General features: G+C 42.0%; 1 protein-coding gene across 1 annotated transcript; it reads left to right on the top strand.

Annotated features, from left to right (window-relative positions):
• nr3c1 (nuclear receptor subfamily 3, group C, member 1 (glucocorticoid receptor)) lies at positions 1-23,025 on the top strand. Its single transcript, XM_037781190.1, has 9 exons — positions 1-298; positions 2,434-3,647; positions 17,701-17,849; positions 18,082-18,198; positions 18,325-18,606; positions 19,203-19,347; positions 20,309-20,439; positions 21,064-21,221; positions 21,939-23,025. The coding sequence occupies exons 2-9, from the start codon at positions 2,434-2,436 to the stop codon at positions 22,089-22,091; spliced, it is 2,349 nt and encodes a 782-aa protein (XP_037637118.1). The 5' UTR covers positions 1-298; the 3' UTR covers positions 22,092-23,025.

Below are 23,025 nucleotides of genomic sequence, written 5' to 3'. Positions count from 1 at the left end.
AGTTCTCCATTTTGTATGTTTTTCTTGTGGAGGTTAGCGCCTTACTTACTTTCCTTAACAGCTAGCTGCGACTCTCTCCACAGCTCAGTCAGTTTAACGCAGTTTGCATGACTATTTACAGCTGGACTGATCAGACACAGGCAGCTTGACGTGCTTTGTTGTCGTGTTTTGATCAAGTAGCTCTAGAAGGCTTTGAGGAGCAGCGTTAACAAACATTGAGTCAGTGTTGCGTGTTGTGCACACTTTACACCAAAACAATGTTGACAGACGACTTGTGGACACATCAGTCATTTCAACGGTAAATATGAGCTTTTATTCACATTAATATATACATGTTAGCTGCAGACAAACACAGCCACGTAGCACATTTAACGCTAAACGTGCAGTTATAACGGGCTGTGTTGCCTAGCTGCTAACTGTCAACGACATGTAGGCTCGCGCTAACCGTTAGCCACATTGCTACCTAGCAACAGTTAGCATAAAAGAAGCTAAAGTTAGCATATGTTAGACTTGGGACAACTTTGCTTTTTAACTGTTTGTCTTGCGTGTGCTTTCATAGGTCGGACCCGTTGTTATGTGTGTTTACTTTACAGTGTATAACAGATGGACACTGCTGTCTGTGCGATCGTGTGAATGTTTTTGTTAAAAGGGGATAGCTAACGTTAGCTTCGTTTGCTACGTAGCCAAGGCCTATAGAAAGGAGGCTGCGTCATGAACGCGTCATATCTCCAGGGGTGTATTGCACATGCGCAGTAAGATCTGGCCAGCCAATTGTAACTCACGGCCGCAGCTTTAGGTACACTGCGCATGCGTGTATCCTTCTCAACAAGACCTGTGTCCGAGCCTCCTTCTATAGGCCTTGGAGTGAACGTAGCTTTAGCTTTCTATAGCTATCAAGGGCGCAGGCAGGCAGGAGGGGCATGCTTGGCAACTTTCCTTAGTCTCATATAGACTTGCTCTACTACTACTTGCTCTCTGCATGTACACAACCTGAATCTAGGTTAACGTACATTGCAGTGCATGTCTGATAATCCAGTTTGTCCGGTGTTTTTTTGTTTTTGTTTTTTTTTCCTTAATTTGTTTTTACTCAGACATTTACATAAACATACTTAATTAGATACAAATATGTGAAGTGAAACAACTTTTCCCACTTTTTACAATGAAATTATAGAATACACATATAAAACCTGAGGTGCTTTTCATGCAGTCATCAAATGAATAATAATAATTAAAAAAAATACATTTAGAAATAAAGAAAAGTTAAACAAAAGAAGGGCGTTTTGGGGAAATATACTTTTTCCACTACTTCCAAAATTTCCTCAAATTTAGTTTCTTGAAGCCTCATTGAGAAAGTAATTCTTTCCATTACAAATATTTCATAAATAACATCATACCAGTTCTCTAATGATGGGGTAGAATTCTTATTTTCTTTTCTTTTTTCATTTTGTTTTTCCTTTATTTGTTTTTACTCAGACATTTACATAAACATACTTAATTAGATACAAATATGAAGTGAACCAACTTTTCCCACTTTTTTACAATGAAATTATAGAACACACAAATATAATATGGGGTGCTTTTCATGTGAAATAAGATAAAATAAATAATAATAATTAAAGAAAAATTACATTTAGAAAAAAAAGAAAAATTAAACAAAAGACGGGCGTTTTGGGGAAATACACTTTTTCCACTCTTTCCAAATGTCCTCAGATTTAGTTTCTTGAAACCTCATTGAGAAAGTAATTCTTTCAATTACAAATATTTCATAAATAACATTACACCAGTTCTCTAAAGATGGGGTATCTGGTTTAAGCCATTTCTTAGTAATTGCTTTTCTAGCAGCTACACTCAATATTCCAAATAAGTATTTTGTTTCAATATTTGTGTGATATATTTTTTATTGGTATTTAAGCATAATTATATAGGGTGGTGTTACAAATTGACAGATCACCGACAGAGTAAAAGAATATAATCACAAATGTCCATGTACTAATCAATACAAAAATTGGCAAGCAGCGACAGAAAAAGAAAAGAAAAACAAACAAACAGGAAGAAGAAATATAACAACAAACAACAGCAAAAAATCATTTAAATAAAAACTTCTGAGCCCCCTCTCCCTCCACCCCCAAATCCCTCCCTTTGGGTCCCTCCCATCCCACCCACCCTAGACCTTGGGGACACCGAGAACAATTATATGAAGGATTTAATTGTAGTGATTGCTTGTTTACAATGTGATATATTTTCTCTTTTTGTCAAGTGCATGTTTGCAGCCCAGTGTTCCATACCTGCTATATCTATGAAGTCAAGAATTGAAAATTAACATTTTACTGTGTTTTAATGTGGTTGTTATGTACTCTACTTAGCCTTGTTTGCTAACCCTCTCTCTGTCTATCCCCTCCCCTCACACACAAACACAAAAAATACAATAACAAGATGGACAAAGGTGGAGTGAAGAAGATAACATATAGAAGAGATGACCATTTAAGCAAATTGGTCTACACTGAAAGCCCTGAGGAGGGAGGTCTGCTGAAAGTGGCTCCTCACAGTGCTATGTCCATCGCCTCCGTTCTTCCATCCAGCTCGTTGATGCAGCCAGGACAGGTGCTTAACGGCCTCAGCAACAGCCCCCTTCCAGAGGAGCTCACCTCTGCCTCCATCACCACCACCGCCACAGTAGGCCCCTTGTTGGAAGATCCAGAGCCCCGGGGTCTGGCCAAAGATCAGAAGCTCCAGCAGCAGCAGCAGTTACTCCAGACACAGACTCTCACTACGTTTGGGCGTCAAACCTTGAGGGACAATTTGCCCCAGTTGGAGGCCAGTATAGCAGACATTTCCCAGTCCTGTATGGATTCACTTATTGGGGGATCAGATCCCAATTTCTTCCACATGAAACAAGAGGATTTCTCCATGGATAAAGGAGACCAGGATCCCATTGACCTTGATCATGCTTTTGATCACATAGGGAAAGATGTGGACGTGAACCAGAAATTTTTCAGTGACAACACTCTGGACCTGCTCCAAGACTTCGAGCTCACTGGCTCCCCCTCAGACTTTTATGTAGGGGATGACGCCTTCCTGTCCACACTGGCGGACGATTCTCTGCTTGGGGACGTTAGCTCAGAGAGGGACATAAAGCCTGCCGTGGCTGAGAGCATTAATGGCAGTGGGGCAGTCTCTGTTGCTCTTAATGGCAGCAGTCTGACAAGCCCAGACCAGTCCAGCCCTAGCGTATCAACAGCTCCCTCCTTACTTCCTACAACCACTTTGTCTGCGTTGGTGAAAAAAGAAAAAGATGCTGGCTTCATTCAGCTCTGCACGCAAGGTGTGATCAAACAGGAGAAGATGTCAGCAGGCCAGAGTTATTGCCAAATGAGCGGCACGTCTTCCACAGACATGCCCAGCGCCAACACCATCTCCATCTGTGGGGTCAGCACTTCAGGAGGACAGAGCTACCACTTTGGAGTCAGCCCCAGCAGCAATGAAGCTCAGCAACAGAAGGATCAGAAGCAAGTGTCCAGCCTGTTTATCCCAGTGACGACCATCGGCGGGGCCTGGAACAGGATCCAGAGTGTCGTGGACAACTCTGCGATGCTCAGGGCCAGCGATGCTTTCTCAAACTCTCCCTTGTACCCCACCAGCTTTCCCAGGTAAGAAATGTACTCCAACCTGTCGTTTCAGTTTGACAAACTTGAGCTAAGACATTTATGTGGTGAGACGAGTTATGTCTTATTTTATTATCTTCCTCCAGAATATTTGAAATAAGCCTAAACTTCTCAAAACCTGAAATGATTTGTCATTATATTAATTAGTTGATCAGCAGAATGAGTTAACGATTGTTGCTTTTTGCTTTATTAGTTTAGTAATCTAGTTGACATAATAGAAAGCTGAATAACACTATATTAAGAAATGGTAACCTGCATCACAGCTTTCCTTGAATCATTTCTTTACTTATTTTGTATTGTGTCCTTTAAGTGTTTAGTGTCTTATATTGTCTCGTGTAGTAACCATGGATAGAGGATTGTCGGTGTTCTACTGTACTGACAGTAGCCTTTCTTTATCCTCAGCATGAACACATTACTGACGTTTGAATGCAGTTTTTGAGCCGTGTGAAATGTCAACCCGAAGAGATTTTTCGCTCACTGACTGGGTGGATATCTTTTAATTAAAACAGCTGGCTGCTGATTATCTGTCTACGCCACCTTACTGTTGACCTGTTTCTAATCTATTGTTTCGGTGCTGAGTAGTTGAGGTGCGTTTGACAGCTCATGTAACCTGAAACAAAGGATCAGAAAGAGAGAGGGCTTCATATACCCCGCACCAATCTATTTAAAAAGTGCCTCTGTGAGCCTCTAATTTAAAAACATTACTTGGACTTCAGTAACTTGTGATCGGCATCATCATTATTTTTGATGGGACATTGACAACATTATTGAATAGTGCTAGAAATGACTTAGTTTTTCAGCCCTACATGTGTTGTTTATAGTTTATCTTAGGCAGGCTCTGTTATCCGGCTTCACAAATGAAACATTGGCGATACTGCACAACAGCTCTCACGAAGGTGGTTATCAGCTAGTGGCGTCAGTCCAGGATTTTCCAGTTTATGAGTTTATGCACATGATGGATTTAGGGTTTGCGGCAAACAGCCAGTCACATGCAGCAGCAGCGTCACATAAAACACACGTTGAAATTATTAATCACGATATTGCAGTTTCAAAATGTAAACAAAGTAAAAGATATACATTTTAATGACGAGAATGGAGGAAAAAGTGATGCTAGTCATTTAATGCCGGAAATACCGGATCTATAATTGGTGTTATTTTTAGGGCTCTGCATTTTTCTCATGCTAAGCCTGGATTGGGTTTGGAACACAGTCCAGGAAATGGTTGACGTGTAACTAAAGAGGCTGTGAAGAAAACAAGGTATTCATTACACAACTAGCTGCTTGTTAGTGTGAAGATTCTCTTCCTTGTTTCAATTATAAGGCTGATGTCATGTTATTACTGTAATTCTTTTTGTTTTGGAAAAAAAGGCAGCACTTTGTTAGAGCACAGTGGTAAAACTTCTTGCACAGTGTCATCTCAGTTATAGTTTTAGATTTCATCAAGGGGCCTCTTGTGCACCTGAGCTGCACTGTCAGTCATATAATGAAGTCATTTCAGCACAATTAATATGTAACCATAGCAGCAAATTAAATACATTACTAACAGAAGCATCATTAGCTACCTGTAAAGTGTCGTTTTATAGTAACAAACAAACATCTACTGTATTTCTCACACTGTTTTTCCCTCACAGTTGATGGTTGAGGAGGTGGACGTTTTATACGTTTTTGATAAGCCTGAACAAAAAACGGCTCCTTACAGGTTTGGTTTACGGTGTTGGTTACCGTAGCAACGGAGCTCGATTTAAAACTGAGCCATCATCCTGAGACAAAAATGGGTTAACCCTTATGTTAGTTATTCAACATACTAATGCTGCTTTGTGAGACAGGCTCGTGGACTCTATAGGACGTGGCGGCAGTAAAAATCACCACGATGTGGAGAAAGGAAGTGCTGTTAAAAAGACGGGGGAATTCCACTTTTATCCAAGTCAGACATTTGATCTATTTTTCCCTCTCACTGGACAAGCTTTCGCATCAGCGTGTCTGTGTTTGTGGCATGTCCCAATTGTAATGTGTGATCATCATAAGTTTTCTCTCTATACCAGATAGCGTTTTATTCATTTTTACTTTTCAGTTTAGCAGCCTGTTGGCTCTGCTCGGCTTCTCACAGACATCCCCACTCAATGAGGGTCCATGAGGTTGTTTTGGGCAGATCTCTTCGATCCTCCAGTTGCATTATGCCAGAAATAAACCTGAGACGTGCACTTAACTTGAAGCAGATCTGTGCACAAGGAACAGTTCATTCAACAATAGGGATGAATGAATTGTGACCTTTACAGAGCGGTCAGGCCTGTACAGTAAGTTCTGTAATAGAGAAAAGTGGAAAAGTCTGCATGTTCCACCTACTTAGTCATGTGATTTTGCTTAATCTTAATTTCTGCTGTGATTTCTTGCTAGAGAGTTCCCATTCATATGAATATAGAGTATAGAGTCACAGTATTTGCACTCCACACGGCCCCACAAAGTGTCTTTTGTACAGTTATTACTCTACTGCCCTATAAAGTTGTACGGGTGCAGCTGTGATTGAGGCTTTGGGATCCACTATTGAATAGAAATTCTTCACCAACAGTTGTGGAGTCACGCGTCTTAAAGCCTTTTTTGTTTGTGCATGCACGCCCGTCTGATTCACTGCATCTGACAGGGAGTGATCAGCTCAAAGATTGGCGTGCAGAAAGGTGTGTGTCACGTCATCAAGTGCATAGATGTGGTTATTGTGGGTTTCTTTTATTTTGTTTGTGGAAATGATACTTGGTAACATCTTCACGACTGTCACAGACAGTCGTCCTAATGCCTAGTGACCAGGAACAGATGGGGAGGGACACGAGATACACCTCATTTTCATTTCACATGTGGCTTTAATTGCCCTGTCTTTGTGTTGTGTAGAGGTGTGTGTGTGTGTGTGTGTGTGTGTGTCAGTGTCTGCGTGTGTGTTTAAGCATAGGATTATGTCTGTGCGTGTGAGTGCGAGCCCAGATAATTTTGTGTGTGGCTGTTGTGTGTTGGCTTATCTGTGTGTGAGCTTTGCATTTCTCTGTGTGTGCGTGTGTGTGTCTAGTGAGTGGGAGTGTGTTTTTGTGCGGTGCCTGTTCGCCTCAACCTGTGTGACATTTAACGGCTTGATATTAGCCGAGTGCGGTTGCTCTGCGGTTGGTATCAGGTCATCATCTCCTCCAGCTTCTCACGCAACGGTGCTGCCGCTTCCTGCTGAGGCTCAGGGGTCCTCGCATGGCACGAAGTACCTGACCTGCCGTAGCCTCACAGCTTGCTGCTTTGCACCGTGCAGGTCAGCTGGGACTCGCAACGTCACCAGTCGTCTCCCACATCTCCGGTTCACCAGTGCTTACATTTTCCTTACCTCGGCTGTTCATTTTATTCATCGCACTTTTTGATCTGACTCAGTTTTACGGACTGCGTGACTCAGAAACAACCGGTTCTTCTCACACAATGAAGCATAGTTCACCTTGAGTAATCCTGCGCTATTGTCGGAAACACACCCCCTCATCATATGATAATTGGTTTTAATTTCGTATGACCTAATTAACACTCAAAGGAAATACCTGCTTTGTATGGAGAAAATATGCAGAAATATAATTGCTCTGGCAGATAATCACACAGCTCATTTAGTAGGTGTGTGTTATGTGTTTTTTGTTTTTAGAGTGGCATTTCCTACTCCGCCTTTGATTGGCCAAGCCCATAGTGGGGAGTTCCATTTCTAGGTCAGATGTAATGACTTAGCCATATATCCTGCTCCTGACTTTAGCCCGTTCCCCATTTTGTTCCTCGGGGCTCTTTGACAAAATACAAAGTGTTTTGGACCACGTGATCTCTAAAAACATTATTTATAAATGCACACTGTAGGTTCCTGGAATTTCTTGGAGGCTTTTGAGTCGATTGTGCGTAATTGAGGAACGTTGTTTGCAGGAGTAGTACAGCTGGCTCTCTGAATAGAGCTGTTCTACTGCCACACATTTAGACAAAGCAGTGTTGTGTAGCTTCAGCATCTAGTGTTCTCTTTATGTGCATGTTTGAGTTATGTCTGGTTCAGGTTTTTACACACACAAAAGGTCATTCATTCAGGCTTTCGCTGAAGTCATTCAAGGAGATGGATTCATAACTGAAGTTCAGTTTTTCTAGTCATTAATCAGCTGTAACAATTCACCGTCTGCTGAATGTTAACTAGAGCTGAAACAAGTAGATTAATCCATCGACAGAAAATTAATCGGCAACTACTTTTATAATATGTATTAATCATTTAAATGTTTTTTCAAACAAAAAAACGAAACATTACCTAGTTTTAGCTGTGTAAATATGAGTATTTGCTGCGTTTCTTTGTCTTATATAATAGTAAACTTAATATATTTAGGTTTTAGGCTGTTGATGGGACAAAACAAGCCATTTGAAGATGTCACAAGAGGCTTTAGGAAGTTGTGATGGGCATTTTTCACTGTTTTCTGACAAGGACCAAACAATTAATCGATTAATAATGAAGATGTGTGTTAGTTGCAGCCCTTATATTAACTCGCTAATAATAATGCATAGGCCTAGTTCAGCAGTAACACAGTCTGGACTGCATGAAGCAGTGCCTGGGCAAGCTGAAGAGCACATCCAGCAGCGTCTTCGCTAAGGTGGTAAAAACTCCAGAGAATTTCACATGTGGGAATATTGAGTCACCTTTGAAAAATGACTCACTGCTGAATGAAGCTCAGGAAGAAAAACACTTGACAGCTAGTGTTGAAGCAGTTTTTCTGACTTCTTCTTCTCCTTTGTCACAGCATACTCTATCTCTTAACACTATCTCCCCATGTTGTCTGCCTTGCATCCTGCACAAGATAAACAACTAACATACTTAAGATGCAAAACTCCATAACTATCTATGTAAACATCTTTGGCAACACTGAAAATACTTAAATAGTAAAATACTTAATTTTATGTCTATGGAAAATATTCTTGCTTTTTTTTTTAAACTTTTGCGTAGCAAGAATATGGCTGTATATGTATGTATGTATACAGTAGGGGTGTAACGATATTAGGCTTGCCTCAGTAGTCGGTGTTAAACGGTGTTACTTGGTGGTTGGGCACAAACCGATTACATTACATACCCATTTCCCCCACCGTCGTTTTGCTTTCTTTACAGAAATAAAACCCATTTAGTTCATATTCGTGTATCAGAGCCGTGTTATCAATAAATAGTCGGACAACGGACACTACGAACTGAGAGTGAAAGTGTCTGCTCCGTACGGAGTCTCAGCACAGAGGAGCAGGAGTCAGATTTCACACACGGGACGAGAGAGCGTTGACAGACAAGACGATGGCGGAGGATTTGGTGTCGAAGTGAAAAACAAAAGCGCCTATTTGGCAATATTTCAGATTTAAACTCAATGCTATAAGGGAACCATAAAGTTAATGAGGCAACCGCCGTGAGGAGGACGGAGCGGTCACAGCCGGTGTGTGCGGCGAAGCGGCTCCAGGTGGAAACCTGCGGCCTCGCAGCGAAAGCTGGACCAGAGAGCCCAGACACACAGCCACCCGACGTTAAAGAGCAAAGTAAGCGTGCTACATATATTGACCGTCATCTTTTCTTGTAAAATGTCCGGTGTAATCGGTAACACCGGTGTTGGCACAAGTTTATTAACCTGTGGAAAAATGTCCTCACCGTCACATCCCTAAACGATACATCAATCTCGATTGAAAAATAGATTCAATGATCCAATATCATTGATGCAAAGTGAAAACATCGATACATATCATCTTTAAGATGAGCCTTTTATTTTGAAATTCCCATGGCACGTCTGTCTCACCACCTCCTTCCTACAGACCTCAGTAATAAAATCGACAAATCGTATTTATTTGCTCTTTGTGAGTTTATTTAAATGTAACTGATTGTGTTAAATGGGCATATGATATTGTCTCAAATCGATCGCAGGCCCTGAATTGAAATCGAAATTGTACCATGGCAGACTTTGTTATATCAGCAAATATTGTATACAGCCATAAGGAAGCCTATATTTCTGTATGAATAAAGTAGGTCTACCTCTTGTTTACACTGTGGCTTAGTGAAGTGCTCAGTAATGCACGTGACTTGCACGTGACTTTCTCCTAACCTCCGCACACATTTCAGGCCCAGAAAGTTTCCCTGCTTTAAGCCCTGCGATACTTTTTTTAATGCCTCCTATTGATGAAACATAGGTATGAATCTTACCCTCTGGGCTTTGTTTGACAGCTGCAGTACCTGCAGGACTTTGTAACAACCTGTTGCATGTGTGCGTTCCTTCATGACAGTGTAAGCTCAGTAGTAGAGCTTGGTATTTATCCAGTAATTATTCTGTCTCAGCTGAGAATATAGAGCCTTATCAAACCATTGCAGTGACTAAGTGTGATAAAGTCAGGCCATAGATTCAGCTGGTGGAGTGAACAGCTGTCAGATGTATCAGCTGTGGTTCGGTGCCTGGTTTGATACATGAGGAGTTTATGGTCTTTAGTCCATATATATAGCTATATGTATTTATATAAAGCTTGGTAGTCTCCAATCTCAGTCTAGGCTCTGTGTTTTGGGAGTAATCTTTGGTCAGAGTTGCTATTTAGTGCACAGTGTTGATCTGGCACACCCCCTCACCGCTCTCTTTCTCTCTCACTCTCACTCTCACTCTCTCTCTCGCTCTCTCTCGGTCTCTTCGTCCCCTGTCTTTGCTTCCCTGCAACCAAGGGCAGAGACCTCGACTGTCAGCAGAAGCATTCAGCTGCTGTAAATCACTTTTTTATGATATTCGCTTGTGTGTCTGTTAGCGTTGTGTATTATGCATGAGTGTGTAGACGTGTGCACATGTGGGTGTGTCATCATGAGCGCTATGGCAAGCAGGCGAACCACAGAGGGCTGCCGTGAAGCTCTCACTCTCCTGACCTACTTTCCCTCCCGCCTGCCCACAGCTGGCGCCGACTTAACGCACCAGATCAAATGCCAACCATTCCAGTCCCCTTCGCGTTATTACCGCATTCTCCTGCAACCACAGTTTCTGTATTTAGTTTTTGTTGTGATTTGACACTGAATAGGCTTACAGAAAGTCCCCATATTGAGGTTAAGAGGATGCAGCTAAGTCTGTGAGTTGTTTGTGCCCTTCTTCTTAACTTTTGTGTGCAGTTGTCGAGTCAGCAAAGCCAAACTTTGGGAGTGGGTTCCTCCCACAGCCAGCAGTATCCAGCTAGAGGTATTATGGTTATGCACACCCAGTAGCAGCAGCAGCAAGCCTCCAATTCATTTTTACAGGCCAGAAAGCCACCTCCCACCTACACACAGCCACTAACGGCTCCTATTATGGAAACTAATGTGGAAACTCAAATCCTCTGGGGTTATTTTTCTTGTGCTCAGCCAGGTTTAGTCTTTTCTTCTGATGTTTGAAGCCAAACAGTAGTTGCTGATATTTAAGCAGGTTTGTCAATACAGCAGGGAAGGGGAGACGGGGAGGCCCTGCAGGCCGTGACACCGAGGGAGCATCACATGTAAGAGTATCTCACTAATGGATTGTTTCATGACCCAAAGCAACGGTCATTAAAGCACCTGATGACCTCCAAAGGGTGCTCTATCTCTATTGTATTATTTTCTGTGGCAGCATGGCTTATGTTTAGTGAATATGTTGCACTCATGTCAAGCACTTATGAAGACATACTGACTGTTTTGATTGGAGGGTGCAGGAGGCAGATATTTTAGAGAAATCCAGCCCAGTTTTTTGGCCAAACAAGCCCAGTCTCTCCACTCCCTCACAGAAGCTGCGTTGTTGTTCTCTGCGTGCAAGAATGATTCAGAGCGCACAGACCAGTTCCCCTTTCTATTTTGGTGGCCCTTACCTCGGGGAAGGAGCACTTCCTTCTGCTTTGCTCACGCTCATAGAGTTTTGATGAAGATGAGGAGCTGTTTGTGCAATGTTCATTCATGTACAGGAACACAGAATAGAATAGAAAGCTTTATTGTCATAGTATTAAATACAACGAGATTCACAGTTTGCCACTTCTGGTCAGTGCTTTAAAACAAATACTTGACAAGACTAAACGAGTTAGATAAAACATATAACAGGTAAAAACACACACAGTTATAAAGCAAATAATACAGGTAAAGTAGATGTTATAAATAAATGTAAACAGAAGTGTTACACTAGAAGTATAAAATATAAAAATAGATGTAATGTAAACAGAGGTAATTGAACTTGTAAAATAGGTAGGGTAGATGTAATAAATAAAATGTAAACAAAGGTAGTTGCATTTGAGGTGAATATTGCATCAACGATATATTGCACAGACAATGTATTTTACATTCAGAGTATTAATATAGCACAGAAATCAGGTTTTAAGCATGCAGCCAGATTTTTTTGTGAAAATCCTTATTCTATTATTTCCACCACGGTGAGTCAACCAGTTGAAGGAAGTGATTGTTATATAATTTTCTCTAAGATGACTAATTAAAAGTGGCTGGACCTGATTTGAATTAAGTAAATTATAATGAAGTAAACTTACAGTAAATGCACCTCACCTAAAAAGAATTGCAAGGATATGTTGACAAAGGCTAGGGTGTATAGAGCAGGGGCCAGCCAAGCTACTCGTGACAGCTAAAAGGGGATTATGAATTGTTAAGCAGGGCACTGGGCCACCGGCATTATCGTAAGTGCGTGAAGTGGCTTGCCTCCTTAAAACCCAGGCTGATTGATCACACTCCCAACTGAAGTAAAGCGGTTAACTTTGTCAGCGCCGCAATTGTTGAAGTCAAGACCCATCTCTGGATGTCTCTGCCTTTCGAGCTTTGGCTGTGCTCTGACCGATAATAAACTCTGAGAGAATGCGAGAGCTTCCTGTCGATCGCGAGCACTCACTTCAACAGATGGTTTCAGAAAGAGGAAATTTGGTCTCCCCGCACTAGCGTGCAGCTTTGATTGGTTTTATGTCTGACAATCCACAAAAAAAACTGATTTGTAACTTGTTTTGTGGCTCACTTGAATGTCATCTGATTTCAAATTGAGTTTAGAGAAAACACTGTAAAGCAGTGACTTCACTTCAGGCTTACTTTGTTGTTGTATACGTAAAGCGGCTGAAGTAATTGGATTTGAACCAGTAGCCTACAGCCATCTAATAAAGCTCTCCTGCTGACACCATCCCAGTCGGCCAATGAAGGACAAACTGGTTACCCCTCCACACCCTCTGACATCATCCGTCATCATCACTCTGGACTCATTAGCCTCCTCCGCCGCCCACCCTGTTGCTTACAACGGCCTCCTTTTGGAGCTTGCAGGGCTTTTGTCTGCGTGTATGTGCATACTGTATAATGTGTGTGTGTGTTCTCTCATAACAGCGTGTTAAGGGAACCCCACATATATCGGTGTGTGAGACAGATGGCATGCTGGTTACATCATCGCAGCGGCACAGCTTTTGTATGAATTGTATATATCGCGTGACCGTTCGGCCAGGCTGTGTTTTCTGGAGGACTGTTGGCTGTGATCCAAACAGCAGATATCCAGACTAGGGCTGCGTTTCGGCAAGAATCTGGCGATACGATACATGAGACTGACATAAAGAATACACCATATGCATAAAATCTGATCTTTTTAATGCAGTCAGAACAGTGGGATCTGCATTCATCACAGTTCCTGAACATCCATCATAGCACTACTTTGAGAGGGCACGTACTCTTGAGAGGGAATGAAATAAAGTACTGACTGAGTTCATCTTTGCATGTAAACTATTAATTAAATAGTTTTTGAGAATCTATACAGTATCACAAAACATAATATTGTTTTCCTTACACCCCTAATTCAGACGTGCTGGTTGGAGGCAAAAGTTATTTGTAGAAAATAAATACAAACTGAACCGTGATGTCTCGATATGATGAGACTGGTGGCACTGAATAAAATCATAAAGTTATGGGCTGCAAAACTAAAACAATGTGCTGAAAGATGCTAAAACATTCTGAGGGAAACTGCAGAGTTGGGTGATAATATTATCATTATTGGCAGCCTCTTTCACATTTCACATAGTCATTTGATCCATTGTTAATACTAGAATGGCACTCGGAGAGCGCAGACCTCCCCCAAGGTGCGTGACTTTAAAAACAGATCACAGCTCACAGCTGGCGGTACCGCGAGGTGGTCGGCTTATTAATAACACAGTGTGTTTCCGTGTAATGTATCAGCGGATGCCTCTCTCATTCAGCAGCCTTGTTATGTCTGTATAACGTTACACACTATGTTGTCTCTCATCCCGTCATCTACCACTTTTTTCTTTCTCACCGCGGACGGACAGCAGCTCCCGCACCTCGATGTCTCGCCACACATCCACACACGTATCTCTCTGCTCTCAGAAGGAGGCGGGGTCAAGCGTCATCAACGCGTCATCAGTTGCAGTGCGCATTTGTTATACTATGTGGTCTTAATGCTCAGGCTGATCGGAATTCTTAAAAAAATCCTGAATCCGGATCGTGATCCGGATCGCCAACAAAATCTAACTGGTTGTTCATTGTGCTGCACCCCACCCCTCCAAACAATTTCATTCAAATCCATTGCAGACTTTTGAAATAATCCTGCTAACAGACAGACAAACAAACCAACACCAGTGAAAACATAACCTACTTCCAACGCCCTTGGCGGAGGTAATAAAAGTCCACAGCTTACAGCTTGAAGTCCAATAGGCTTGTGACTGTTTTGTCTGTTACAAACCACTTTCTCTTATTCTGCTTAAGTGCTGTCCAGAACAAATAGTTAATTTTAATTTTGCTTGCTGTTGTTAATCGTGCACTCCATGGTGCAACTCTATTTATCAATTTTCCTTTACTTTAGTGCAAACTTTCATTATTTATGGATCTGTGGCGATCCTGATAAAATGTTTTGTAAGACCAAAGATGACGCTATGCTGAGAAACACTGATATATTCTGGTTACTTAATCTAAAAAAAGGATGATCATAGGTTCACCTTTGGAGTATTGGATTTGTTGGATTTAGATATGCGATTGTTATTTTTATTTTCCCTATTTCCACTTTTACAAATGGATGATTAATCTCTCTGTAAATGTGTAGCTTCTTTTTTTATTTTTTAGTAAGAATGATGAATCCAATTTCCAAGTCTAAAAAACAACTCTTTGATTTTCACTGTAGCCATAAATATTTATAAGATGTTCCTTCCCTCCTGCCTTCCTCAGGTTGTCCACTTCAAACAATGATAAATTGTGCACACAATATGGAGTGTGATTTGTTTACTGCTTCTGTGCGATACATCTTGGCTGTAACTACCAAGCGGAAATTAAAACATTTTTGTTCTAAACTTTTGGTAAAGCGTCTACGCAGAATGTTATTAAAAAAAAAAAGAAGAAAAAAGAAGCAGGCACTCGGATGTATTTGAAAATGCTGGTTTGCTGGAGTTTCATTGATTCAGTCGCCGCGCTCTCAATTAAATCTGCCCCGTTTCACCTCTCACAGCTGGATCAGGAGGGAGCTGTTCAGTGTTGGTATTGCCTCCCCAATCCAACCCAAAGATTTTGGGGTTTGAATTTCAGCTGTACGAAACAATACAGAGTGCAATCAAAAGCCCCTCAGGAAACAAAAGCTCACTTCTATCAGCAGTCATATTGAATACGAGTCATAAGAGGTAAATGGACAGACTTATTGACGACAGTGTGTGCTCAGAAAGCTCTCAGCTGTGTCATGGCTAGACAGCCTCCTCTGAGGTCTCTCTCCTGATAGGTTTTTATTTATCTGGCTGCTGAATGCTTCTGGACTTGATGCTTTGATGTTTCTCTCAGGTTTTCCCATCCTACAAGGCTAACTGACTGCTGGGGCCTGCGCTGCTTTCATGTTAATACCCTCATGTTGTATAACTAAGAGTGAACTTGGCTCCCCGGCTCAAATCTGCACAAGTGTGTTGATGTGATTGCAGAGACAGTTCAGGGCAGCTCTTATCAAATAAAACAGTTTGTTGTCATTGCGGTTGACTTGTGGTCAACATGGACAGACAGACACAGTTGTTGCATATCTGTCTCTCTGTCTCTCTGTCTCTCTGTCTCTCTCTCTCTCTCTCTCTCTCTTTCTCTTTCTCTCTCTCTCTCTCTCTCTCTCTCTCTCTCTCTCTCTCTCTCTCTCTCTCTCTCAGTGTGGGCGTTGTTGTTGTTGCTGTGGCCACTGGGTTAGAAAGGAGGTGTGGACCCCTGGCGCATGGATGCTGCAAAGCCTGACGTCCTCTAGTGGTCGTTTTGAAAAAGTGCACCTCTAATCTCTGTTGACTGAGTCTGGAAACGTTTGAGGTTCACTCAAAGGAAGAAGGGCTGTTTTATGACAACCGCTGGATTTAGGACGTGACCGCAGATAGTCCCATGATTTAGGGTTTAAAGGCCCAAACGGGCACAATGGGACTCACTTTGCTTCACTCCCCATGTTGGGAACGAAGGCAAAGTTGAGGGAAAACCAAGCACAAGGAACCCATAGAGTCTGCTGGGAGTATGTGTAGTGTATCTGTGTAGTTTATTCATTTAAAGTTTCGGTGTAGAGTTGTAAATATGAACTACAGCTGAACTCTCAAAACTGAGAGGATACTTTCAGGAGTAGGGAGAGGCGGTATAAATGGCATACTGTTGACATACAGTATTTGTCTGATATGGATTTGACTAAAATGTCTGCAGCTATTTTGTGATGAGGATCATTTCAGTGCAACACAACTTCTCACAGACAGAAGTCAAGATTGTAGTCAATGATTTGTCTTTGTGGGTAAAATGTTGTGTTGGAAAAATACAAACGTGCACATTCCTAAGGTCATGACAGGTGACACTCATTGCCCCTAAGGCCTATTTCTGTTTAGGTGAGGGTCACCTAGTCAGCGAATTTGTAGAGCCTATTTGAGGATAAGTAACCCTAAAAAGGACGGACGTGTCAGTCCGACAGACAATGGGAGATATACGACTGTGAGCCTGCAAGCGAGGGTATAAATGTCACGAAACTGAGAGCCTCCTGGCTCTCAGCCTTGAACATTTATGTTGATGGTTGTTTGCCCACTTGCAAGTGTTTATTAAACCTTTAAAAGACTTTCTCTTGATTTTCGAGTCCTTCTTTACAGAAATTGCCTCCACAAATGTACAGTATGTTTTCAAGGTTAAAGAAAGTCGCCTTGTGGTGTTTTCTTGCAAACAAGCAAAGGTTATATTTACATTTGTGTGTATCCTTGCGGTCTAACAAGCATGATGAATTCATTTTCCTCATAAAACACTTACAAAGCCGATTTTTTCTTTTCCCCCTAAAAGTTTACATCCATGTTTACTAGCGAGCAGATTTCTTCTTTACTGTGTTTGTCAGCGCATTCCAGAATCAGAAATACTTTATTGATCCCCAAAGGGGAAAATTGGGACGTTACAGTCGCTCTTATATAAACATAACGAAATGTATGAAAATAGAAATAAAGGCGTAAATATAATGTAAATTATGTACATGATGCTACAATATATAACACAATATATGTAGAAAAACATGAAATGCTGAGAAGTGTGTTAAATATTAATGCAATTATTGTATAAATATGAATTAAATAGTAATATTTCTTGAAAGGTACAGTATAAATGCCAGGGTATTGCACATTTTAATTATTGCACAAATTATTATCCAGTTGAGTTAAGTCAGTATTGCACATGGGAATAATAATAAATGATGGGGTAGTAGCTGCTGATGGGTGAAATAAGTCCAGACCCAGTCTATTGACTCAGAATATGTGACACTCAGAAGGAGGAGTTGTAAAGTTTGATGGCCACAGGCAGGAAAGACTTCCTGTGTCTCTCTGTAGTTTATCTCAGTGGAATCTTGCAGTGAATTTCTGCCTATCTTGGCGTTAGCGCCACCTGTAGATCAGTAGAATAGTGTGAAACCTTTGGCAGGAATGTGTACGCGTCACCTCCTACACGTCCTGCGTCCTCGTGCACAAGACAAACAAAATGGGGCCCCGTTCGTAGAAAACCGGCTCCACAGGGAACCTTTGAGAGAGACTGAATATCCCTGACATGTCTCTGCTCTGTCTCCCTCCAACTCTATCTCTAGGCAGGATGTGGTCAGCGCTGCATCCTTGGCACAGGGAAAGGGCGGGCTCCATAAAAGCTGCCTGGTGTGCTCTGACGAGGCTTCAGGCTGCCACTACGGCGTTCGCACCTGTGGAAGCTGCAAGGTCTTTTTCAAGAGAGCAGTGGAAGGTACAAAGCCATAAGACATCATTATTTCCTCACTGAATTATTCATCGCCCGTGATAAACTCATTCATCACTAACCTGTCACACAAGTTTGCTCAAATGCTGGAGTCATTATGATTTTAAATTGGAGTTACAAAGTAAAGGACTGTGATACAGCTAATTAGTTTTTCCCCCTGGAGTGTGCCACAGCAGTGATGGTAAATAACAGATTAATCTTCCTCTTCTGTGTGCTTCAGGGCAGCATAATTACCTGTGTGCTGGAAGGAACGACTGTATAATAGACAAAATCAGGAGAAAGAACTGCCCAGCCTGCCGCTTCCGGAAGTGTCAGATGGCAGGCATGAACCTGGAAGGTACACATCACACCGATAACGCCAAACTGTTGCATCCTTTAGTCGGTTAAATTGCTCTTGTTTCCTCTTCATCTTTGTTTCACTCTTCATTTCCCTGCATGTTCATCCCTGTTTTCTCCTCTGCAGCGCGCAAAACCAAGAAGAACGCGCGCTTAAAGGGCGGCCAGCAGAGCAACCCGTCCGAGCTGACTCCTTGTCCGCCGATTGAGGCTCGCTCCCTTTTACCCAAGTGCATGCCTCAACTCATTCCCACGATGCTTTCCCTGCTGAAGGCCATCGAGCCGGACACCATCTACGCCGGCTACGACAGCACCGTGCCCGACACCTCCACCCGCCTCATGACCACCCTCAATAGGCTGGGCGGCCGGCAGGTCATCTCTGCGGTCAAGTGGGCCAAGGCCCTACCAGGTCAGTAGTGTACTCTGCCAGTAGGAGTGTGAACTTGACCATTTCAGTTGGTGTAGACTATGTATATTGAGATTGTACTTACTGGTGAGTTTGCAAAGAGAAAGATTTGACACGATGAGGTTAATCTACAGTTGCAACAAGTTTCAAAAGAAAAAAATGTTTTGTCGGAACATAGTTTCGCCACATTGCCGTTGGTCTTCTCTTTCACATTTTATTTTAACAACACACACAAGTATGTTATCTTAAAACAGGAGATGTTGTAATGTGTTGTTGCAGTGCAAAACAGGCATCAATCAACACAATGGCACTACACATTTGCTAAACAGAGACGAGAAGGTTAAGCTGCTCACTTCTAATATAATAAGTATTTAAAAATGGGTAAAACACAGTTATGTCAACCAGATTCTGCTTCTGCAAAATGTATGTGATATTTACAAAGTACCACCTGCTAAAGGGGACATTTTTAGTGCACATCAAAATGCTTTAGTATATATGTATTTGGTTACTCTTCGTTGTCACTGTCACCACCACACCCTCTCACACATTTGTGACCGTATTGGGAGTCAGCTGAAGTATTTCCATGTCCTTCCCCGCAGGTTTCAGGAACCTGCACCTGGACGACCAGATGACTCTGCTGCAGTGCTCCTGGCTCTTCCTCATGTCTTTCGGTCTGGGCTGGAGATCGTACCAGCAATGCAACGGCAACATGCTCTGCTTCGCACCAGACCTCGTCATCAACGAGTACGTACCAATCCATTTTCAGTCTGTTTATAAGTCTAAAACTTGATGTTTGATACCAAAAGTACCACAGGAATGTTTAAAATCCTCCATATTACATGTGTCAGTCAGTATTGCCAGTATTTTATGATTATTAACAGTGAAAGTTAGACTATACAATACCCAATTTTTTTTTCCCCAACGCATACATCTGTTTGTTTACGTATAACCGTGCAGCTCTGTGCTCCGTGCTATGTGTCGTATCTCCAGAGAATCAAACCGTGTCTGTCAGCTGTCATCAGTAATCAGCGTTTCATCCCTCTTATAGACTCGATGACAAACAGTGCTCTGAGTGTAGTGAGCAGTCGGCTCAGCCACCATGCTCAGGGCTGTAATAGGCCTTTTGATCTGTTTCCCTTTTTGTCATAATCACAAGCTGAAAGTTAATACGATCGTAATTAATATCTGGTGATGATTTGTTCTCTATTTGTCAGTCAGCCTCCAAACCAAATTCTGTTGTTTTTTTTAATATTTGCGTTTGATTACGACAGACTTGAAACAATCTTTCTCAGTTTGGTAAAAGCCTTTTTGACAATTTAATTTTTAAAGGTGGTTTCATATGAATAATGGTGTTTTGAGATTTACATTTTTAATGAATTTTCTGTTCACTGTGACTCAAATTAGGGAATGAAAAAGCAACCCCTAAGCATACTTTACAAGTTTGTCCCCACTTTCACCCCCAATATTACTTCATCACTGAGATGACACTCACTCATCTGAAGTACGCATCTTCAACCTCCTGGAAGAATGATTTAAAATAGGATCCACAAATTGTTTGCGGCAAGACCTTGAACATTTAATCTACAGAGATATTAGAGGGAGCTGCTTCATCTCCCTGATTGAGACGGCACAAGCAGCCCTTATAAATCAGCGATGACTTAAGGAGACGTGCCGTTCAACCGTTTCTGTCTAATTCCACACACAGGGAGCGGATGAAGCTGCCATACATGGCCGACCAGTGCGAGCAGATGCTGAAGATCTCCAGCGAGTTCGTCCGGCTGCAGGTTTCCCACGACGAGTATTTGTGCATGAAGGTCCTGCTACTGCTCAGCACAGGTCAGAGTTTTTACCTTAAAGCAGTTAACATGGCGAACGAGGTGCTGTGTTAATGCAATCATTACCAAAGCTATTACTTCAATGATCCAATACTGTCTACAGTGGCTGAGAGATAATGTTGATGTATGCACAGGACAAAACATCACATCGCAGCATTTTACTTTACGCAATTATTGTAAATAAGAACTGAGTCTTCATAGGGCTACCTGGTTTGATGCAGAAAAATACACACGCACAATTTCCCCACAACTCCACTTCATGTTATCTCTAAGGTAATCTAGTGCAGGAGAATTAAAGATGTAAACAAAGACTCACTAATTAAACAGATTAAAAACCTATTTAAATGATAATTGCAGGTGGCTTTAACACCGCTTACAGTTCACACAGCCCTCCTCGGGGTGTACAGCTTTTGTTTCTGGCACCTGTAAGTGCCCCGTGCTGCTAAATATTACTGGGAGCGCATCCTGACAACGAACCTGATGTATATTAATCAGTTGCCCTTTTTCGCCCTTCACTGCCTGGACGTGATAATTTAAAATGTAAAGGATGTCCCTCCCTCTTTGTAATTTACAGTGCATTATCCTTATCTTTGTCCCAGATGTTGACCTTTAGTTTCTCCCGCAGTGCCAAAGGACGGCCTGAAGAGCCAGGCGGTGTTCGACGACATTCGCATGTCGTACATTAAGGAGCTGGGGAAAGCCATCGTGAAGCGCGAGGAGAACTCCAGCCAGAACTGGCAGCGTTTCTATCAGCTCACCAAGCTGCTAGACTCCATGCATGAGGTACAGAAATCCAGCATCCTATCACATCGGCTGTACATGATATCAGCTGGTGGTTATTGACCACCTGCTTTTCTGCAGCTTTCTTAATCTCTCTCTGCTTGAGTGTGTGTGTGTGTGGCTCCCCTCGGTCAAACTGACACCGATAGCTGCACACAGCAGAGGAGAGAGACGAAGAGCAGGGGGGGAAACACTGAGGCACATAAAAACACACAGCGACGTAACAAACCGTTGGTCGTCAAATACCGCACCCAGGTGCCTTGTTCTTCAGTATCAAACGTGGGCATGAGAACGGGCCCTGCTCACACGTTGTGTGCTGTTATTGGCTGGGGGGTTACGCCCCTGAGTGAGGCCCAAAGGCTCTTCGTTTACACCCAGAAACGTCCCAAACACAGCAAAATAAGTAGAAAAGAGAAAATAAAGGCAGGGGGCTGCAGGGTCTCTGCAGATAGAGACACCTCTAGCGGGTCAGAAGTGATGATTGAGAGGGATTATTTATGTGTGTGTCTATACATTGTTAGGAACACACATAGGAAAACGCTTCATATTATACCTTAAATACAGAATGTTTTAATGAAGAAATGTATCTCTCTCTCTCTGGTGTCTGTAAGTACAGTGTACGTACCATCTCACTATACACCAGATATATTGAATGCCAATATCAAGATGTGTGTTTCTGTGTGAATTTCCTCTCACACGTTCTCCTCTGTGTGTCTGCAGTATGTCGGTGGACTGCTCAACTTCTGCTTCTACACGTTTGTGAATAAATCTTTGAGTGTGGAGTTCCCGGAGATGCTCGCCGAGATCATCAGCAACCAGTTACCAAAATTCAAGGCCGGGAGCGTGAAACCTCTCCTCTTCCACCAGAGATGACTGACCCCTGTAACAGACACAATGCCTTAAAAATCCCACCACATCACCTCACCAATCCCAACCCCCAACCACCCCCACCCCCCCTGAGGAGCGACGATGACAGGGCCGAGGATCCGAGGCGAGGAGTGAATGATGTTTTGTGGGAAGCGAGTATGCAACTTTGTGTAGCGGCTCCACGGGTCTGGAGGGAGAGAGAGTGGACAGACTGGAGACAGCGAGCACAGAGTTTTTTTTTGTTTTGTTGAGCAGTCTACGATGTTGTGTATAACAAGTAGGAAATGTTTGTAAGATAAAAGATAATCACAAAGAGATATAGGCTAGCATCCATGTCGTCTCAGGTTTCTTACCTTCAAATACAGAACGATATCTAAGATAGATACAACAAATATCTATGTACAGGTTCTGATAGTATTTTCTACATTTTCAAATTGTAACAGTTTATACAATTTTCCAGGTCGTTGTTACCTGGGAAGGTAACAAAGCTTAATTAATAACATGCTCTTAAGTAGGCTTTTAGACTGTATGTTCCTCATTTAGTTTTTATAGGAGGTTGTAACAAAATGTTTATCAGTCATATGGGGGAAAGAACTCTTGTTTTCCTGTCATTTAAAAAAGCATTTCATTGCTTTGATTGATACCTTGGACATAAGAAACAATTCTGTTGGATTGTTAATCATCGTTAGAAGGATGATTCCTCCCACAAGTCGACCTCTTCCAGGTTTACACACGTCTATTATAAAAGGGAAAAAAATATGTGCCTTTTTTGCTTCAAAAAATATCATCTTAGCCATTTCTTCATTCCTGTTCAAGGCGTGCTCTCTGTAACCCACCATGGTATACCTTCATCGTATGTTGATTGTACTCTTTATGTTACATGCAGTTGCAAGTTTTCCTTTTTTTTTTTTCTTCAATGGCTGTGTTTATCTTTTAGAAG

The sequence above is a fragment of the Sebastes umbrosus genome, chromosome 9 (assembly GCF_015220745.1).
Source record: "Sebastes umbrosus isolate fSebUmb1 chromosome 9, fSebUmb1.pri, whole genome shotgun sequence".
Classification (NCBI taxonomy): domain Eukaryota; kingdom Metazoa; phylum Chordata; class Actinopteri; order Perciformes; family Sebastidae; genus Sebastes; species Sebastes umbrosus.
The sequence above is the reverse complement of the archived record's forward strand: the minus strand, read 5'-3'. Positions and strand labels throughout refer to the sequence as shown.